Source organism: Chlorocebus sabaeus, chromosome 14, assembly GCF_047675955.1.
Source record: "Chlorocebus sabaeus isolate Y175 chromosome 14, mChlSab1.0.hap1, whole genome shotgun sequence".
Lineage (NCBI taxonomy): Eukaryota > Metazoa > Chordata > Mammalia > Primates > Cercopithecidae > Chlorocebus > Chlorocebus sabaeus.
This window is the reverse complement of record NC_132917.1, coordinates 84,978,390-84,997,095: the sequence shown is the minus strand read 5'-3', so window position 1 is coordinate 84,997,095 and position 18,706 is coordinate 84,978,390. Positions and strand designations below refer to the sequence as shown.

At 46.8% G+C, this 18,706-nt stretch overlaps 1 protein-coding gene across 3 annotated transcripts in view; it reads left to right on the top strand.

Annotated features, from left to right (window-relative positions):
* The window catches only part of TRABD2A (TraB domain containing 2A), a 57,312-nt gene that overhangs the window by 21,128 nt on the left and 17,478 nt on the right, over positions 1-18,706 (top strand). For all 3 annotated transcript variants that reach the window (XM_073023123.1, XM_007970040.3, XM_038007171.2), the window contains exons 3-4: positions 15,597-15,743; positions 18,281-18,455. In XM_073023123.1, coding sequence (XP_072879224.1) covers positions 15,597-15,743; positions 18,281-18,455 — 322 coding nt within the window. The remainder of the gene's footprint in view (positions 1-15,596; positions 15,744-18,280; positions 18,456-18,706) is intronic.

Below are 18,706 nucleotides of genomic sequence, written 5' to 3'. Positions count from 1 at the left end.
CCTGAACTTCAGGGAGCCTCATATTGATTGAAGAGCCTGAAAATGAAGGCTGCCCCAAGGCCCTTGGTTGCTGGAAGCGGAAGTGACAGACATCCCTGCAGTGGGGGGGATTTTGGGCACAGCCTATCCTCATGAACCCAGTTTTTCTCCCTTCCTCCTTCTTTGGGGCTGTCATGGTAGAATAACTGCCTAAGAATGTGATTAATGAGGAAAAGGTATACAAATTTTATTTTCTAAATATTATCCGGATTAATGAACATACTAGAATTTGAGCTGGATTTTCAAGGGAAGGCTAGCATTTAGTCAGGTAGGAAAAACAGACAGCTATTCTGAATGGGCCAAAAGTGCAGGCAAATCTGGGAAAATTTGTACTGTGCTGGCCACAGGGTGGCAGGCTGGGTTGGCTATATAAGCATTTGTGTAGGGGTCTGGTGAGAGATGATGTTGGAGGGAGCTAGACTGTGGGGCTGGGAAACCCAGGTGTGTTCTATGCACAGAAGGGTTACACAGAAGCTGTTTTTAGTGGGGAGAGAGAGGCTGGACATGGTGGCTCAAGCCTTTAATCCTAGCACTTTGGGAGGTTGAGGCAGGAGGATTGCTTGAGGCTGGCCAGGAGTTTAAGACCAGCCTGGGCAACATAGCGAGACCCCGTCTCTACAAAAAATGAAACATTAGCTGGGCATGGTGGTGAGCGCCTGCAGTCCTAGCTACTCAGGAGGCTAAGACAGGAAGATCACTTGGGCCCACAAGTTTGAGGCTGCAATGAGCTATGATTGTGCCATTGTATTCCGACCTGGGTGACAGAGCAAGACTCTGTCTCTAACAAAATAGAATATAAAGTGGAGGGAGGGATAGCACACAGCAGTGCTGCAGGACAAGGCATTTGGCCACTGAGTGTGGCTGGGTAGGGTGAGACACCCATCTACCTGGCAGTGGTGTTGGAGGTTGCCTCTTTGCTGGCAGCCTTGGCCATGGCCCTGAGGGGGCCCTCGGGACCCCAGGCCATCAGGAGGGAGACATTGGGAGTCTGGGAACTGAGACAGCTGGGGAGTGAGATATTTGATTTTTATTGAGTTGCTTTGTGTGTGGACTTGATAGTGATTGTCATGTAGTTCGTTGTACAAGGGAAAACCTGACATGGATGCTGATCATGGATATTGGAGAAAATTAAGAGAAATGCCAGGGACTCTGCGGAAGTGATATGGTTGATAATCATTCCGATGAACTGCTTAGCACTCATGCCTAACTGGCCCCAGGCACAAGTTCATATGTGGGTAAGGGTAGGTTATTAACTTTATTGTGCTTTTGATTTGCTTCTTCATATGATTTTTCATAGTTTGTTGACATAGTCTTGAAGCTGGGTTGTCTTGTCACAACTTCATAAAATGTAAAGGAAACTTACCTACCAAGCAGTAAAAGTTACAAGAATGGAGATCTTCTGAGTCGGTCGGGAAGTGCTTGGTAGAGGTTGGACATTTACTAGGCCTTGGAGATGGAGAAATTAGTATTTATTCTCATTGTTACCCCAGCATTGCGTGGGATTTAGGGGAAGGAAGTGTATTAGCCTGCTTGGGTTGCTGCAACAGAATACCACAGTCTGGGTGGCTTCGACAAAAGAAACTGAAGTCTCACAGTTCTGGAGGCTCCAAGTTCAAGATCAGGGCGAATCCTCTCTCCTCGGCTTGCGGACCGTGTCTTCTTGCTGTGACCTCACATGGCCTTTTCCCTGTGTGAGCGTTGGGAGAGACAGCTCTGGCGAGACTCTTCCTCTTTTTATAAGGTCACAGTCCTGTTGGGTCAGGGCCCCGCCCTTATGACCTCATTCAACTTTAATTCTTAAAGCCCTTTCTCCAAATGTGGTGACATGGGGGGTTAGAGCTTCAACATGACTTTCTGGGGGACATAATTTAGTGCATAACAGGAGAAGATGGATGAGCTTATTTAGCCCTTGAAAGTCAGGGCGGGAGCTGAACTGATTGAAAAGGAGAAAAAACGATCAGGAGATGTGACCAAAGTGAGCAGAAGGCTTGGGGGGTGTCCAGGAGGCAGCGGGAAGACAAGAGAGGGAAGGTCCGGTTGGCCGTGTGCATTCTTCTAGGCTGTGTGTCCTCCTGGTGTTCAGGAACCGTCATTGTTGACAACATGGCACTTCAGGTTAAAATGTCACTGAAGATCAGTTTGTCTCGTCCTTATGCTTGAGTCCTTTTGTTGAGAACTCAGGTTCAAGTTTTGAGAAGCGCTTCCCCGCTACCTCTGTCAAAAAGCAGACCTAGACATCCAAAGAAGTGCATGGAAGCTTTAGCTCCTGAGTCTGGCAGCATCCATTCACATGACAAAAAGGAGCAGAACTTTCATCATCATCTTGGTTTGAGGGGCCAGTCTAGACTCTTCCAAGGGACCAGTGTCTTTTCAGGTAAGGGATGAGGTATTTGAAAGAGCGGTTGCGAATGTAGACAAAGAGCCTGAGAAGGACCTCCCCACTGCCTGGAGACCTAGGTGAGGTGGGGAGGCAAGGACCAGACACCCTCAAGGTGTCTTAAAAAATTATCTGGGTGAATGGTCTGAGGGCAAGGGAGACCCTTCCCCTACTGCTTCCAAACTATACTTCAAGGGACTGAATGGCTCTCACAAGTGAACTAAGGAAAAAAGAAGACACAACAACCCCACGCTCCAGAAGGTGAGGCCTGCGCTTGAACAGATGCGAGGCCCTTTGTTCCAGCGCGGGGAGGCTGGTGGGGTGGTGCAGGCCACTGTGAGCCGCGTAATGGGCGGTGCCTTTCATATGCAGAGCAGGTCTTTGATCTGAGGGGGATGAAAGTGCTGGAAAGAGGAGAGGCTCGCTGGGGGGCCTTTGTTTTTGACAAAAAAGGCATCTGCCGGACTCGAACCCCCTCACCCACCCCCTCAGCCCCTGGGCTAACCCAACAATGCCCCAACTGGGACCTGGGTCTCCCCACAGCTGAAGAAGTCTCAGGAAAGAGAAAAAGGCCTGCTGCAAATGTGGACAGGAGCTTAATCGATTCTTTCCACAGCCCAGAAAGAAAGGGAGAGAGAAGAAGGGCTGTGGGGAGGCAAGGGGAGAGTGGAAAGGGGGACGTGGGGGCTAAGGGGCAAGGAAGGGTGGAATTTGAACCCTGAAGTAAACTGTCTGGTGATAAGCCTGTAAAGTATTCTCCAGTGAGCGCAACGTTCAGAAGGCAGTGCAGGTGGGGTGAATATGTGTCATTGGAGGGAGGGAGAAGGGGATTCAGCTGATGATAAGCCATGATTATGGTCAGACTGATAATCATTTTTTTAAAAAAGAGAGTATAATGTACGGCAAGCACTAATGTGAAAGTAGCAATCTGTGTATCTTACTTACTGTGTTTTCTAAGGGGAAAATTAAATCCCTTTAGTTTTTGCACTGTAGGAAATGCCATATCAGGGGTGTTTTATCTTAGTTGTAATGTTTCCAATAGTTCTTTTCTTGTGGTCTCTTGTCTCTTGCCCTTCTTGAAATCTAAACGAATGCAAATTAAAAGAGATTTGAAATGAGGCAATTGGTATTTGGCCTATAGAGATGAGTGTTTTCTGCTTGTGGACAGTTTTTAAGTCCATTCTGTGGGGTAGATGTACTCTTTGAATGTGAAGCTGATGATTCAGCCAGTGCCCTATCATCGAGTCAGGTATCCACTCAGGTATAACTGGCATGGCTTGGGGAGTGAGGGGCACGTGGAATCATGTCCTATGCAGGGCTGTCCCTTCAGAAGCTGTGGTTTGGGTAGGGGTTGGCAGAGGAAGAGCACAGTGATTTTAAGGGAGGAGACCACCCCTCATATCATCTTATGCCCAATTTCTGACTCCAAAGAAAGAAGAAGTAAAAACTAAAAGGCAGAAATGAAATCCACAGGCAGACAGCCCGGCGCCGCACCCTGGGCCTGGTAGTTAAAGATCGACCCCTGACCTAATTGGTTCTGTTATCTATAGATTACAGACATTGTATAGAAATGCACTGTGAAAATCCCTATCTTGTTTCGTTCCGATCTAATTACCTGTGCATGCAGCCCCCAGTCACGTACCTCCTGCTTGCTCAATCAATCAGGACCCTCTCACACGCACCCCCTTAGGGTTGTGAGCCCTTAAAAGGGACAGGAATTGCTCACTCGGGGAGCTTGGCTCTTGAGACAGAAGTCTTGCCTATGCCCCCGGCTGAATAAACCCCTTCCTTCTTTAACTCGATGTCTGAGGAGTTTTGTCTGCCGCTCGTCCTGCTACAATTTGACACCTTTGGTATACCCAGTAGGAGAGAGAGGTCTGTAATCAGAGGATGGTTTTGTGGAGTTTTCCCCAGAGTTGGAAGTTGACCTGACACTGTGATCTCGGGGGGCAAGGGGCATTAGTTAACAGGACAGGAAGGGTGAATTTGAGGCTATCTGTGCATCTTACCTGGTGGTGCTGTCATAACCAGGACAGGGCATTCAGGAGAAGTAGGCGTATTGCCTCTTCTTGCCTTAGAGTTGCATGGGTCTGGGCAGTCAGGTAGGTCTTGCCTGAGGAGAGGTTGGCTTTAGAGGTCCGGGAGGCACCAAGGCTAGTCTTGCTGCCTATTGCCCTGTTTTTTGTGCAGTCTCTCAGCGGAAAGAGTATGAACTTTGGAGACTGTGGATCTGCTTTTGAATCCTGGCTCCCCCATTTCCTAGTATTGTGATGTTGGGTGAGATATTGAACATTTCTGAGTCTGTTTTCTTATTTGTAAAAGGGGTATGATGAAACAAACATTGTCAGTTTGTAGTGAAGAATAAACAGAGAACCTTTGCAAAGTGCCCAGTGCATAATGTTTTGGTAAGTTTGCTGTTGCTTTTGCTCCTACCACTGTAAGTGGTTGGGCTTACTCGTATCTAGCCTGTACAGTTGTCCCCTCAGTATCCATGGGGGATTGGTTCCAAGACCCTTTTGGATACCAAAATTCAAGGATGCTCAAGTTCCTGCTATAAAATGGCAAGTTGCATTTGGATATAACCTACACGCACCCTCCCAAATACTGTGTCATCTCTACATTACTTACAATTCATAATACAATGTAAATGCAGTGTAAATAGTTGTTATACTGTATTTTTGTTTTTAAAAATTGTATTATTTTTTCAAATATAGGTAATATATACTTATATATAACATATGAAAAATAAATAAATAAATATTTTTTGAGATGGAGTCTTGCTCTGTGCCCAGGCTGGAGTGCAGTGGGGCGATCTCGGCTCACTGCAACCTCTGCCTCCCTGGTTCAAGCGATTCTTCTGTCTCAGCCTCTTGAGTAGCTGGGACCACAGGTGCATGCCACCACGCCTAGCTAATTTTTGTATTTTTAGTAGAGATGGGGTTTCACCATATTGGCCAGGCTGGTCTTGAACTCCTGACCTTGTGTGCCTTGGTCTTCCAAAGTGCTGGGATTACAGGCATGAACCACTGCATCCAGCAAGGCTGGAAATCTTAAATTGAGGTATTGGCCAGGCAGTGTTCTCTCTGAAGGACCTAGAAGAGAATCCCCGCTTTCAGCTTCTGGTGGTTGACACCTGTCCTTGGTGTTTCTTGTCTTGTAGGAGCCTCACTCCAGTCTCCGCCTGATATGGTTTGGCTGTGTCCCTGCCCAAATCTTATATTGAACTACAGTCTCCATAATCCCCGTGTGTCATGGGAGGGACCAGGTGGGAGGTAATTGAATCATGGGCGTGGTTACGTCCATGCTGTTCTCCTGATAGTGAGTTCTCACGAGATCTGATAGTTTTATAAGAGGCTTTCCCAGCTATTGCTTGGCACTTCTTCCTGCCGCCATGTGATGAAGGACATGTTTGCTTCCTCTTCTGCCATGGTTGTAAGTTTCCTGAGGCCTCCCCAGCCCTGCAAAACCGTGAGTCAATTAAACCTTCCTCCTTTATAAATTACCCAGTTTCAGGTATGTCTTTATTAGCAGCGTGAGAATGGACTAACACACTGCCTCTGGCGTCACCTAGGTGTTCTCAGTGGGTGTTTCTGCATGTTCTTCTCCTTGTGGGTGCCTGTTTTCTGTATCTAAATTTTCCCTTTCTTATAAGGACACAGTCATATTAGATTAGGACCCACCCTAATTATCTTAACTTAAATATATCTGCAAGACCTTGTTTCCAAATAAGTTCACATTCATAGGTCCTGGGGGTTAGGATGAATGTATCTTTTGGGTGGGGGGAAAAATTAAACCCACAACACCTTCTTTTGCCTTCTTTAGTGGTTCCACAGATGGTTAAGGAGACAATTTTCAGATTGACCTATCTTCTGTGTCCTGCAGTGACCTTTACCCTCCTATGCTAATGGAAAACTTCGCCTATTGGGAGATCTATTCTTCTTTTTCCTTATTTCCTTCTGGGCTTGCCGTTGGCCTAGGAGGCTCTGGCTTCCATCTCATTCACTCAGGGAGCTTTCACTCTGCACAGTGGAGATGAAGGTCTCATCACTGGCTGCTTCTACATTGGGCATATGGGTCATCTTTGCAGTTGTCACATTCCTGCTGCCCTCTGGGGAAAGGCTGGTGGCTCCTGCTGAGGTGCTGGAAGCACCTCCAAGTATAAGCTGCAACACCCTCCTCCACCCTGCCAACAGCCCCTGAGGACACATTGGCCCTGCTTCTGATAGCCAAGCCAGCAACTCCGGCCACCTCATGGTCATTCTGGCAACCCCTCCCCTGCAACCCCATGGTCATTCTGGCCACCCCTCCTCCCACCCCATGCTCATTCTGGCAACCCCTCCCCTCAGCCCATGGTCATTTTGGCCACCCTTCCTCAACTCTGTGGCCATTCTGGCAACCCCTTCCCCAACCCCATGGTCATGCTGGCATCCCTCCCCTAACCCCATGGTCATTCTGGCAACCATCCCCCACTGCATGGTCATGCTGGCTGTCCTTCTTCCTGGACCCTTGGTGGCTACTCCTGTCCTTGCTGCATTGGTCTGTCCTAGGTCTGCAGACTTGGTTGCTGCTACATTAAGAGAGCCTGCTTCAGTGCCTTTGTCTACTTGTGCTGCCACCCCTGTTGTTGTCCTTTGCCAGGCTTCATAGGTTTATGACTGTAAAAGAGTATGTGCTGGGGTAGCTATACTGGCCGTTCTGTGATTAGAGTTTGTGTGTGGAGGTTACGTTGGTGTCCCTCCCCGCAACATAACCAGAGGAGATGTCTCAGACATCTCAGGGACCATGTGGAGCCTCCTGATGCCAACCTGATCCTGACCCCCTTCTCTATGGAGCTCCATGGCCTGTGCCAAGGGGAGGAGAATCAAGCAAGGCAGAGAGGTCAGGATGGAGACCAGAGAGCTCTGCTCCCATTGCTTCTTGGGATGGAGCAAATTAAGGGCTTATAAGTGTAATTACATTTGAGGTCATCAAATCCAATCTTCTATTCGATGTAGGAATCACATTTATGGTCATTTCAATTTTGACTGAACAGCCCCAGTGCCAGCAGAGCACAATTACAGTTCCCCAGGGAACCTCCTTATACATGTGTATATTACATACTTGTGCTGGTATTTCTATGGGGGAGAGATTCCTAGTAGTAGGACATGCACATTTTCCATTTTGACAGCTACTATTAACAAATTATGCATGTGTGCAAACACACAATGTACTGACATATGCAAATGAGTGCATGGCAGTCATGGACAGGGAACTCCAAAAGAAAGGACTTTCTAATAATTAAAAATGTCTGACAAGACATTTTACAAGTGAGTGACTTGAGATGGTAAGTGTTCAAAAAGAAGAGCTTGGATGGTCGGGATGCTACAGAGGAGATTAAACACTGGGTATGAGATTAGAACAGCTGACATCTAAGGTCGTAAATTCAGCCTCCTGGTACACTCTGCGAAAGCATTGGAACTCTCTCCAAGGTGACATCACCCACTGGTGGCTCATTTGTTTCTGGGTCCTTCCAAATGCAATGCCTCTTTCAGGTGAGCCTCAGAGAACAACAGCTGTGTATGACCCTGAGCTCATCTCCTTGAGTGTTTGCCGAGACTTAGACTGGGCTGTGCTTGTCCTCTGCCATAGACACAGACGTCCATTGTATCCCTAGTTGGGATGGCCTGGATTCTACTGGGACCCTCCACTGGTGACCTCAAATGATAAAGACTTTTTCTCAATAAATAAGACCTTTCTGTGTATCTGAAGCGGACACCTTTGCAGGTAGCAAGAATGGCGAGTGGCAAGCTTTAAGCATAGCTACTGTTTCTTATAGCCTAGGACAGAAATCTTTATAGACTTCTAGGGAAGTAGCCTGGTTAGTACTAAGGTCTTGGAGGTCTCTGGCTTATTCCCCTAATGGTCTGGCCACACCCAGAAGGCTATTCACAGCCTGTGGCTGGTCAGGCCAGCAGCATGATGTTAGGTGGTGGAGAAAGGGGCTGGTGGAAGCCATGGCCACTGTTACCATTTGGATGCAGTTCTGCACATTAATCACTTATCTTTTGCTAATCAGGATAATGTTGCTCTCAAACACTCTCCTCCCTTGGATCATTGTTGCCGAAGGCTCCCCATGGAGGGGTTGAGCCTACTGCTTGGCCACTGGGAGCCGGTAGTATGGTAACACAGGTTCACCACTCATGGAGCCACCTGTTTTTTGATGGGGGGAGGGGCAAACTATAGTTCTAGGGCAAGGGAGTGACTGAGATAGCTCATCTGTCTCTGGGGCCTCCACCTTGACCCCAAACTCCTACTGAGTATCCACATTTATCCTCTACCGCCCTCTGTGACTGGGTGCTGTCACACACCCATTGGTTCTTGGCCCCTCTCCAACCCAAGAGCTACCCTGTCAGGGTAGGGCCACCACCATCTTCTTCCCCAAGTGCAGCTCAACCTCCCAGAGGACAGGCTGACTCTGTGGGGGTGGAGGAGGGGTGAGGAATACCATTATTATTATTGTGATGATTATTGTAATTGTAAATCCATCCTGCTAACAGCTTTGAGTACTTTGCTGTCCCTCTCCTGGATGCTCAGAGTTCTAATATTCCACCACGCTTTCTTTTGTCCTCTTTTTCTCAGGGGATCATGGTTTTCCCCCAGGTGCTGTTAAAAGATTGACAGTGAGTGACAAGGACCTAAGTGAAGGCATTTGCTACCTGGCAATTTTTTGTTCAAGAGAACCCATTGGAGGTACATCAGTGTGAGTAGCTTGGCATGACGGTAGCCATATGTAAGGCATTAGAGAGGAAATCTCCTTGGAAATCTTCCAAGTTCACCAACTGGACTTGGAAACTTAAAATGTGAATTTCTTTTGAAATAATGTTTTAAAGGGTGATTTCTAGGCTAGTCCACAGAAAGGCTTATGTTTCTATGGAAAAACCTTAGAAAACACTACGACTTGCAGAAGCATGCCGGCCCATTCTGCCAACACCCCCACAGCCCACATCCCTCCTGGCGAGAGTATAAGTCAGGCTCTACAAGCGATGGTGTAGGGAATTGGCATTCAGGTACCTTGTTGGTGACTGGAGCCAGCAACTGATTGCAGTGCAGCAAGACCAGCATCTCTTTAAGGTATTTTTTTTATTTGCAAGAGTTGGACGTGTCTGGTGTTCATTTCTTCAGGTTCTTGAGGCTCTAACTCTGACAAGTCCTGTGTGTGGTTTCCAGCCTTGCCTGTGTATTGCGGTCACCTGGGGGTGGAGGTAGGTGGAGATTCATGAGAGCATAGCTGTGATTACAGAAGATGCCCATCTGGTGTACAATCTGGTGTACAGAAGAGCTGACGTACAAGCTTGGCTTGGTTTATATGCAGCAATTACTCAGCACGGAGCAGCCCTGGATGCATGATGGGGGCTGGTGCCTAAGACGAAGGGAAATAAGCAAGCCTATGGGTGGGTAGAGCATGCTGAGGTTTATGTCAACAATGAAGTGGTGGAGAATGAGTTGCAATCTGTGGTTTGGGAAATACTGACTTTGAAGGTCTCAGGGAAAATCAAAACATCTGGGTGTCTGGAAGAGGAGGCTGGTCGGAGATCTGGGAGAAATGAGCCCTGAATCCTTACAGGATTGTCTGAAATATTGAGCTGTAGAATTCTGCTTGGGTTTCTCCTTGAAGTCAGCCAGGGGCAGCCTGAGCCCGGAGCAGAGGCCCCAGGACAGCTTTGGGTTGGGACAGTGGGGGATACATCCGGGGGTCTGCAGCAAGCAGCTTCTGCACCTAAACTGTTCTTTCACTTAAAAGACTGCAGGGAACCTTGATTTTGTCCCTTTTTGTAGTCAGAAATTTTCCTTCTCCATTTCTGTGATTTGCCTCAGTCATTGATGTTATCCTATGACTAGGATAGCTGGGACTGCATTTCCTTCAGAAACAGTGAAGGCTGCCTATTCACCAGACTTGGGCTTTTTATTTCCTGCTTGTTTTATCTTACATTATAATATATAGTTTCAGGACCAGGCAATGGTTTATACCTGTAATCCCAGCATTTTGGGAGGCCGAGGTGGGTGGATCACTTGAGGTCGGGAGTTCAAGACCAGCCTGGCTAATATGGCGAAACTCTATCTCTACACAATTACAAAAATAGCTGGGCATGGTGGCAGGTGCCTGTAATCCTAGCTACTCGGGTGGCTGAGGCACAAGAATCGCTTGAATCTGGGAGGCAGAGGTTGCAGTGAGCCGAGACTGTGCCATTGCACTCCAGCCTAGGTGATAGAGCAAGACTCCATCTCTTTCTCTTTCTGTCTCTCTCTCTCTCTCTATATATATATATATACACACACACACACATATATATATATAAAATATATAAAAAAATTATATATGTAATATATTTTCAGTATTTGTTCATGGAAAGGCTTTTATTGACTAAAGCCTTTGATTGACTTTTATTGGCCAAAGCGGCAAAATGAAAGTGGAGGAGATTATCTATCTATCTATCTATCTATCTATCTATCTATCTATCTATCTATCTATCTACCTATCTATTGCTTTTATGTGTAGAGAGCATCCATGAAAAGAGATACAACGTGTTGGCAGCAGTGGTTGCTTTTAGGAAGAGTGACTGGGGAGCAGGGATTGGAAGGCAATCTATTTCTTTATACTGTTTAAAATTTTTACCGTATGCATACTATTAGAAAAAAAGGAGTGCTGAGATCTACATGGGTTATGGGTTGAATTATGTCTTCATCCCATATTCTTCCATTGTGGTCTCAATCCCAGGTTATCTCAGATTGTGACTATATTTGGAAACAGCGTCTTTGCAGGTGAGGAAGTTAAGATGAGGTCATTAGGGTGGGCCCTACTCAAAAATGACTGTTCTCATAAAAAAAGGAAATTTGGACACAGAGATAGATATACATGTGGGAAGAACACTATGTAGATTGGAATTATGTAGCCACAAGCCAAGGAACCACCAGAAGCTAGGAGAGAGGCCTGGAATAGATCCTTTCCCAACTTCTTCAGAGGAAGCATGACCTCGTCAACGCCTTGGTTGCATACTCTAGCATCCAGGATGGCGAGGCAATACAATTCTGTTGTTTAAGCTATACATTTTATGGTATTTTGTTATGGCAGCCCTAGGAGCCTAACATAACACATGAAAAATGTTAGCAGAAACTGTAAAGGAAGGATTTGAATGGAGAAAGGGAGACACAGTGGGAGGCAGTGGGCACAGTGGGAGGCAGTGAGCACTAGCAGGGTGGATCCATCCAGGACCCTTGTGCCTGCTCCTTTGCCCTTCTCCCCTCCTGGCCACTGTCCCCAGCTCCTGGCTGAGCATGCTGCTCATGGCACCTGGCCTTTTTGGATCTCCAGGAACAACAGTCCTTGTGCCCCAGGTGCGTTCAGCTGATTCATGTGAGGTGACTTGATCAGTGACAATGCCCCATTCAGGACAGCCCACGTGGAAGACGCCCTGGGGTCAACTTAAATGTGGAGTTTGTGAGCAAGTCTCTTATCCACAAGCCTCATCCTGAAACCCCAAATTTGTCAGACTGGTTCAGAGTTCTCCAAGCACAGCAAGGAAAGTAAATTATGTAAGGATGACTGACAGTCATTTATCCTATCAGAGAGGGGTCCTTCAGAGATGCCACAGTAGTTTATGAGGATGCCATATCTGGGCCTCAGCGGTTCGAATGGGAGTGAGTTTAGGGTTGTGCATTGCTCCTGGTGCCCATGGAGACTTCCCTTGGAGCACCATCCTGCCCTGGACTTGGTTCCTCACTGGAGAGAGAGTTACCTCCTCTAGCTCCACAGATGGCTACCCATGGCCTGACCAAAGGTTCACTCCAAGGGAGGCACCTTTGGCAAGGCTCTGCCCCTACCCAGCTTCACTCCAGAGCAGCCTGAGGCATGGACTGCCAGGTCTGGGCAGCACAGGTGATAAAGGGCTACCATCTGGAGTGGGACGGCTGGATGGCAGTGACCTGCCTCCCTGGTTTGTGGTGGTAGTGTGCAAACAGGCACCTTGAGTCATCAGGGGAGTATTCTGGCTCCAAGGAAACCCTGTAAGGACACTTTGATCCCACTCAGAGACTCTTTTTTCAGGAATCCGTCTTGGGTCTTTCTCCAAGGAGTCTGTTTCAGTGAGGGCTTTCCCCTGCTTAACATAAACGGTGCTCCAGAGACTTCCCCACATCTCAGCTAAGCCAGCGAAGGAGGGGTTTGGGGTGGGCTGCCTCATCTGATGACCCCGGGCCAAGCTGTCCTTGAGGCTCATCATGGAGCCTTCCTCTGACTTTCATTGACTGCGTCTCTTTGGACACACAGCGACCACTGTGTTTGGTGTTTAGCACCTACTGGTGAGTACAGTGGGGCAGGATCCTTGCTCTTTTCAGCCAAGGAAATCCAGCCCTTTTTACCTCATCACTTAGTTGGTCTCTCAAGACACTGTATCTCTTGATCTTTTAGGTCGATGGCTTATCTTGTGCTGGGTTTTAATCTGTGAGAAGCTTAAGGCCTTTCAGAAGTAGTTGGGGTATAAATAAACACACATGAAAGCCATGCTTCCCCTGGGTTGTTATTCGAATCACTGCAGCAGCTCTGAAAGGAAAGGCATGTGGTGATTACAGGAAATCGTGCTAGAGATTTAAAAAGCACATTTCTGTGGTTTTTAGCAACAAAAGAAAGATTCAGCACCAACTCTGATGCACAGTCCACTGTTCAAACTTCCTTAAAAGAAGAGTGTTTATAGTATGGACTCCTCACCATAGTGCTGGGTGACACGAGGTGACCTCCTTCCTCTCCAGGCAAAATAGAAAGCAATGACCCTGGGATGATCAAGGGTTTTGATTTGCTTGTGTATGTGCTGTCCTGGCAAGCCTGAAATCAGAGAGTTTAACTTTGGGCCTCTGCCTTTCATCCTCCTCCCAGAAGCTTCTATGATACACCCTTTCCACCCTTCTTTTCAAGATTTTTCTTGAAAAACGCCCCCTTTTTCAGGTAAAATGAAAGCTCCATTAAAGGCAAGGATTTTGTCTTGTTCATGAGTGTATCTTCAGTGCTTGGAACAGTAGGCATATAATAACTATTTATTGGCTGAATTAATGAATAGAAGAAGGGATGAATGAATGAACTTTAGGATCATTTAGTACTGTGACTTGCCTTCATTCTGTCCTTGATTAGTTGACACAGAATGAACTTTCATGATACCTTTCATCATCCCTTACTCCCTTCCATTCTTTTACAAAGAGAGATCTGCCTCCTTCTTTGGTTAAGGTTGCATCACAGGCACAGGAAATATTAGAGTAACTGAAGGAGGTAACTATATGGAAGGAGGGATACTGTGGTTTGAATGTGTCCCCTCCAAAATTCAGATGTTGCTAGTGTGATGGTATTAAGAGGTGAGGCCTTTAGGAGGTGATTAGGCCATGAGGGCTCCTCTTTATAAGGATAAGGGCCTTTATGGGATTAAGGCTCCTCTTTATAAGGCCTTTATGGGATTAAGGCCCTTATAAAAGAGGTGTCATGCAGCCATTCCGTTAGCTTGCCCTTCTGTCTTCTTCCATGTGATGATGCAGCAGGAAAGCCCTCACCAGACCAAAGGCCAGTGCCTTGATCTCGGACTTCCCAGCCTCCAGAATGGTGAGAAATACATTTCTGTTCCTTATAAATTACCCAGTCTCAGGCATTTTGTTGTAGCAGCACAAATGGACTGAGACAAGGGGCACGCAGTAGGTCTGTGCCACCTTGGCCCATGGGAGGCAAACCAGGAAGCCTTGTCTCCTTGCTACTCAGAATGAGAACATGTGAAAGGAGAAAGGGAGTTGGGGCTGGGTAGGGTCATTTGCTGACCTGAGACCTCTAATGGTTGTCTCTGGAGAGTTGAAACATCTTGCTAAAGACCTCATAGTCAGTCTTTGCTACAACACAGATGGACCAAGCCTGTCTGTATTGCAGCAAAGAGTGAGGGGATATTCCAGCAAAGGCAGCATCCTGTATGCTGATTACTGGGGAAGCACAAGAAAGGGGAGCTGTCAGAGGCTATAGAGCTGCATCTATACATGGGGAAAGTGAGAGAGAAAATTTCACAGGGTCATAAGTGTTATCTGGAGCCTCGTAGTGGGTGGCCAGCCCCACTACCCACCTGATAGCAGGAACCCTACCTCCCCACCTCTGACCCAGCTCTCCAGTGCCCAGGAGAATTCCCTACTTTGTAAAATGAATTCTCCTGGGCACTGGAGAGCTGGGTCAGAGCTGGAGAGGTAGGGTTCCTGGTATCAGGATCTCGAATCTGGATTTTCCCAAAAGATGTTCCAACGAAGCTTTCTCTTGTGTCGTGTGCCTCAAATATGTTTGGGAAACCTGACATACTCTGTTCCCCATCAAGGAGACCCACATCACACGTTAGTATATCAAAGACTCTGAGAAGTTCTGTAAAATTAAAACCTGTTTAATTTTCTTTTCTTTTTTTTTTTCCGAGACAGAGTCTTACTGTCGTCCAGCCTGGAGTGCAACGGCACAATCTCGGCTCACTGCAACCTCTGCCTCCCGGGTTCAAACGATTCTCCAGTCTTAGCCTCCCGAGTAGCTGGGACTACAGGCACATGCCATCATGCCCAGCTAATTTTTGTATTTTTAGTAGAGACATGGTTTCACCATGTTGGCCAGGCTGGTGTTTAATTTTCTTTAGCCTTCATTTCCCATTTTTTCACATTAACTCCCATTAATATCCCATGGATCTAATGACGCTGTTAGCTGGCCATGCCTCACTGAGGGTTAGAAAAGATGTGGATAATGCATTGGTTCCTGCCCAGTCCTTTATGTAATTGGAACCCACTGGTAGGTGTGTCTGTGAGTCCCCAGCCCTCTCTCTGCCCCACCTCCTAGCTTCTTCAGTTGTTCCTCACAAGCTAGCTCTTGGGTTCCCTCACCTCTTGGTCACACTCATGGAAGAGTTCCAGGTTGTCTGTGTCCTCCATAAGGCAGTTCCCTAGGTGCGTCTGATTGGGGCTGATTTGGGAAGGACTGTTCACCTCCTTTTCTTTGGACGCTGTCCAGGGATTTGTGTTCCTTTTTAAAGTAGCACTATCCATGTCCTTACATAACGAGCACAGAGGTGAGGGTATTTCCAGTCATGGACAAAAGAAATAAGATGGCAGCAAATACTTGCCTTGTTAATGAACTTAAAAGAGACCTTTCTTTTAGGTCATCTTTGCTTTGAACCAGACCCTCCTGCAGCAGGAGAGCCTGCGAGCGGGCAGTCTTCAGATCCCCTACACGACGGAGGATCTCATCAAACACTATAACTGCGGGGACCTCAGCTCTGTCATCCTCAGCCATGACAGCTCCCAGGTGAGCGCCCTTTCCCTCTGCTAAGCTCAGTACACACTTAATTATAGGAATAAAAACATTACCTAGCGACATGTACATCCTATGTACAAAGGATTGAGATCATGAGGGCTCTAGAAATAAAATGGGCAGATTTAGATGTCATTGAATGAGGCACTGCAGCTAATGAAAGTTTTACAAACCTTGTAAGTACAGGAGCACTGATTAGGGCTAATTCCAGGATTCCAGCCAAAGGATGAAGCTTCAAAGGATTTAACAGTGGGCCACATGAACAAGCCTTGAGGAAGGGAAGGGTTCTGAGTCTGATGACCTCCTGGCTGACTTAGGTCACACTTTTGCAAAATGATGGAGCAGAACTTTGACTGCAGTTTCAGTGGCCTCTAGGAACATGTGAGCAGGATATAACTGTGTATTCACAGAATGCTTACAGGATTGGGGCATCAGAGCTGGGAAGGCTGCTAGCATTTGCAGACGTGGAGTGGATCATTGCATCCTGTGGTATTGCAGGATGAGTGTGGCTGAACTGGTGGATTGAGTGTTTGTCCAGCTCAGCCTTACCTGTGGGCCACTGAGTGGAAGGAAGCAACTGGTCAGGCCTCAGAAGATCATGGTCTCCTTCCAGGAGGGAAGTGGGACAGATCTTTGTTATGCATTTATCAACAGGCTTCCAATGGGACAAGCCATGGTCCCTTCCCCTCCTCTCTAGGACTACATGCAAATGGTAAAAATCAGCTAAACTTCTGAGGTAGGGGATTGTGTTGTTTCCCCCACCTAGGACTGGTGTCCGCATGCATGAGGACACTGGAGAAGGGAGATAGGAGCTCGTGGGTGTGGGTCATGCTGTATAGGTCTATGTTAAATTTGGGGACCCAGTCATAAGGAGACGTGTGAACATGAGAGCTGAAGGAGGAATAGCAGCAATGGGGAGAAGGACAGTAGAGGCTGAGTGCAGCATCAGTCCAGAAAGGTGACATTTCATTAATGACAGAAGCCTCAAAAGACATAATGAGCATCTCCAAAAATCTAGAGGAAGAGGAAGTCAAATCAAGATAAAGTGAAGCAGGAGGAAAGGAGAACAAGGAACACATTAAAGAAGGAAAAATAGAGTTGGTGGTGGTGATAGATCTTACCTGCACACTTGCTGGGGGTAGGGAAAGGGGAAGAAAAGTCAAGATCAATTGGGAAATTGACATTTGTAGCAGCAGAAAAAGTTAATGTGGGTAGAGGATTTGGTCATTACGTGGGCAAATGGTGAGGCTGGTGGAGCAGATAATACAGATGTCTTATGCATTTCTCTCCTGTGGGTTTCCCATACCTGTCCTGCCCACAGGGCCCCTACAGGAGGTCAGGGAATGTGCTGCCACTGTGAGTGAGGGCTAGGCTGGCCAGGAGGGAGTAGTGCAGGCTTTGGGTGATGTTGGGAATTTAGAAGGTGGAGCAGGATGTCAGAGGGAGGTCACCCTGTGTATCTGACGCTGCCTCTGTAGAGAGGCTGGTAGAGAGGGGGCTCTGCTGAAGAGAAGAGATTTTGGGAAATGGTCAGGGAATCTTACATAAATGACATGATTTAAAAAAAAAGATGACAGAGTAGAAGATGAAGGCTGTCAATGTGAAAATGAGAGAATATCATTTCGAGGCAATATCGAAAGGAGATCTGTTATCCATAAGATGGAAGTTCATGCTATGTTACAGAGTCTGAGGACTTTGGAAAGCTTTTTTAGAGGCTACTGGAAGCAGCAGCAGCAGGCAGGGTAGATACTGACCAAGATAATGGGTAACATTGTTAAGTCCCTGGGTGGAGGAGACAGCATGCACCCAGGGGGAGAAGTGGGAGGCTGAGGTTTGGGACGCCAGACAGCTGAGGGGGTGGGGAGAAAACACAGAGGGTTAGCCTTACCGGTAGCTCCTGTGCTGCAAGAACCATGCTGATTGTCACAATTTTGATGCAATTGCATCCTGTTATTAGCCAAAATACTGAAACTGGCTAACATGTATACCAGCATCAAGTGAAATATTTGCCAGGTGGGCAAAGAACACTGGGGAAAGCAAGGGAGAGAAATAGGAAGTAGAGAAATAATGAAAATGTAAAGTAGAGGATTTATAAAACATTTAAGTGTTCATACAAATTTCATGTTTTTGGTAATAGAATCTAAAATATGTAACTATATAAGACTATTTTTATAAGAAAAGCATGTGTGAATCACACAAGTTAAAACTATGGATGTGCTGTGCAGACAGTGCCTTTTTTTTTTTTTTTTAATAAACACATGGCATCAGACAGAGCCATTTAACTATTATGCTATTAACATTGTAAATAGCATAAGAGTTCATTCAGTGCACTTCACTTAATATTTTTTTCACTTTGGTTACAGGGAATGTGATATAGTTGGAAACATAGCAGACAGGAAACTCCAAGAATGGTGTCACTCTTCTCTTGACAACGTCTTGACCATCTAGTTGGGGGATTTGATACTCCAATGAAGTAACTTTGTTAATAACTCCGTTGCCCCTTTTTTTTTTTTCTCTTTATTTTGGTGGAGGTTCCCAATTTTATTAATGCCACGCTACCGCCTCAGGAGCTCATCACTGCTCAGGAGATTGACAGCTACTTACGCCGGGAACTGATCTATAAGCGGAATGAGAGAATAGGGAAGCGGGTGAAGGCCCTTTTGGAGGAGTTCCCTGACAAAGGCTTCTTCTTTGCCTTTGGAGCTGGTGAGTAGTGGGTTACCTCTGAGTAGCCTCTGAAATCTGAGGCTTCTCCCAAGAAGGGGATGTTGAGGTGAACCCCTGTTTAGGGCCTGTGTTAGTCATGAAGCAAGATGAAGGGAGTGACACCTTCCTTGACTTATTTCAGTTTCAGAGTGGCTCCAGCTGGGGACGGAGCATCCAGCATGGTTGAAATGTTGCTGGATGAGCTGGTGCATGTGACATCACCCATAGCTCTCTCCACACATGAGCCAGCT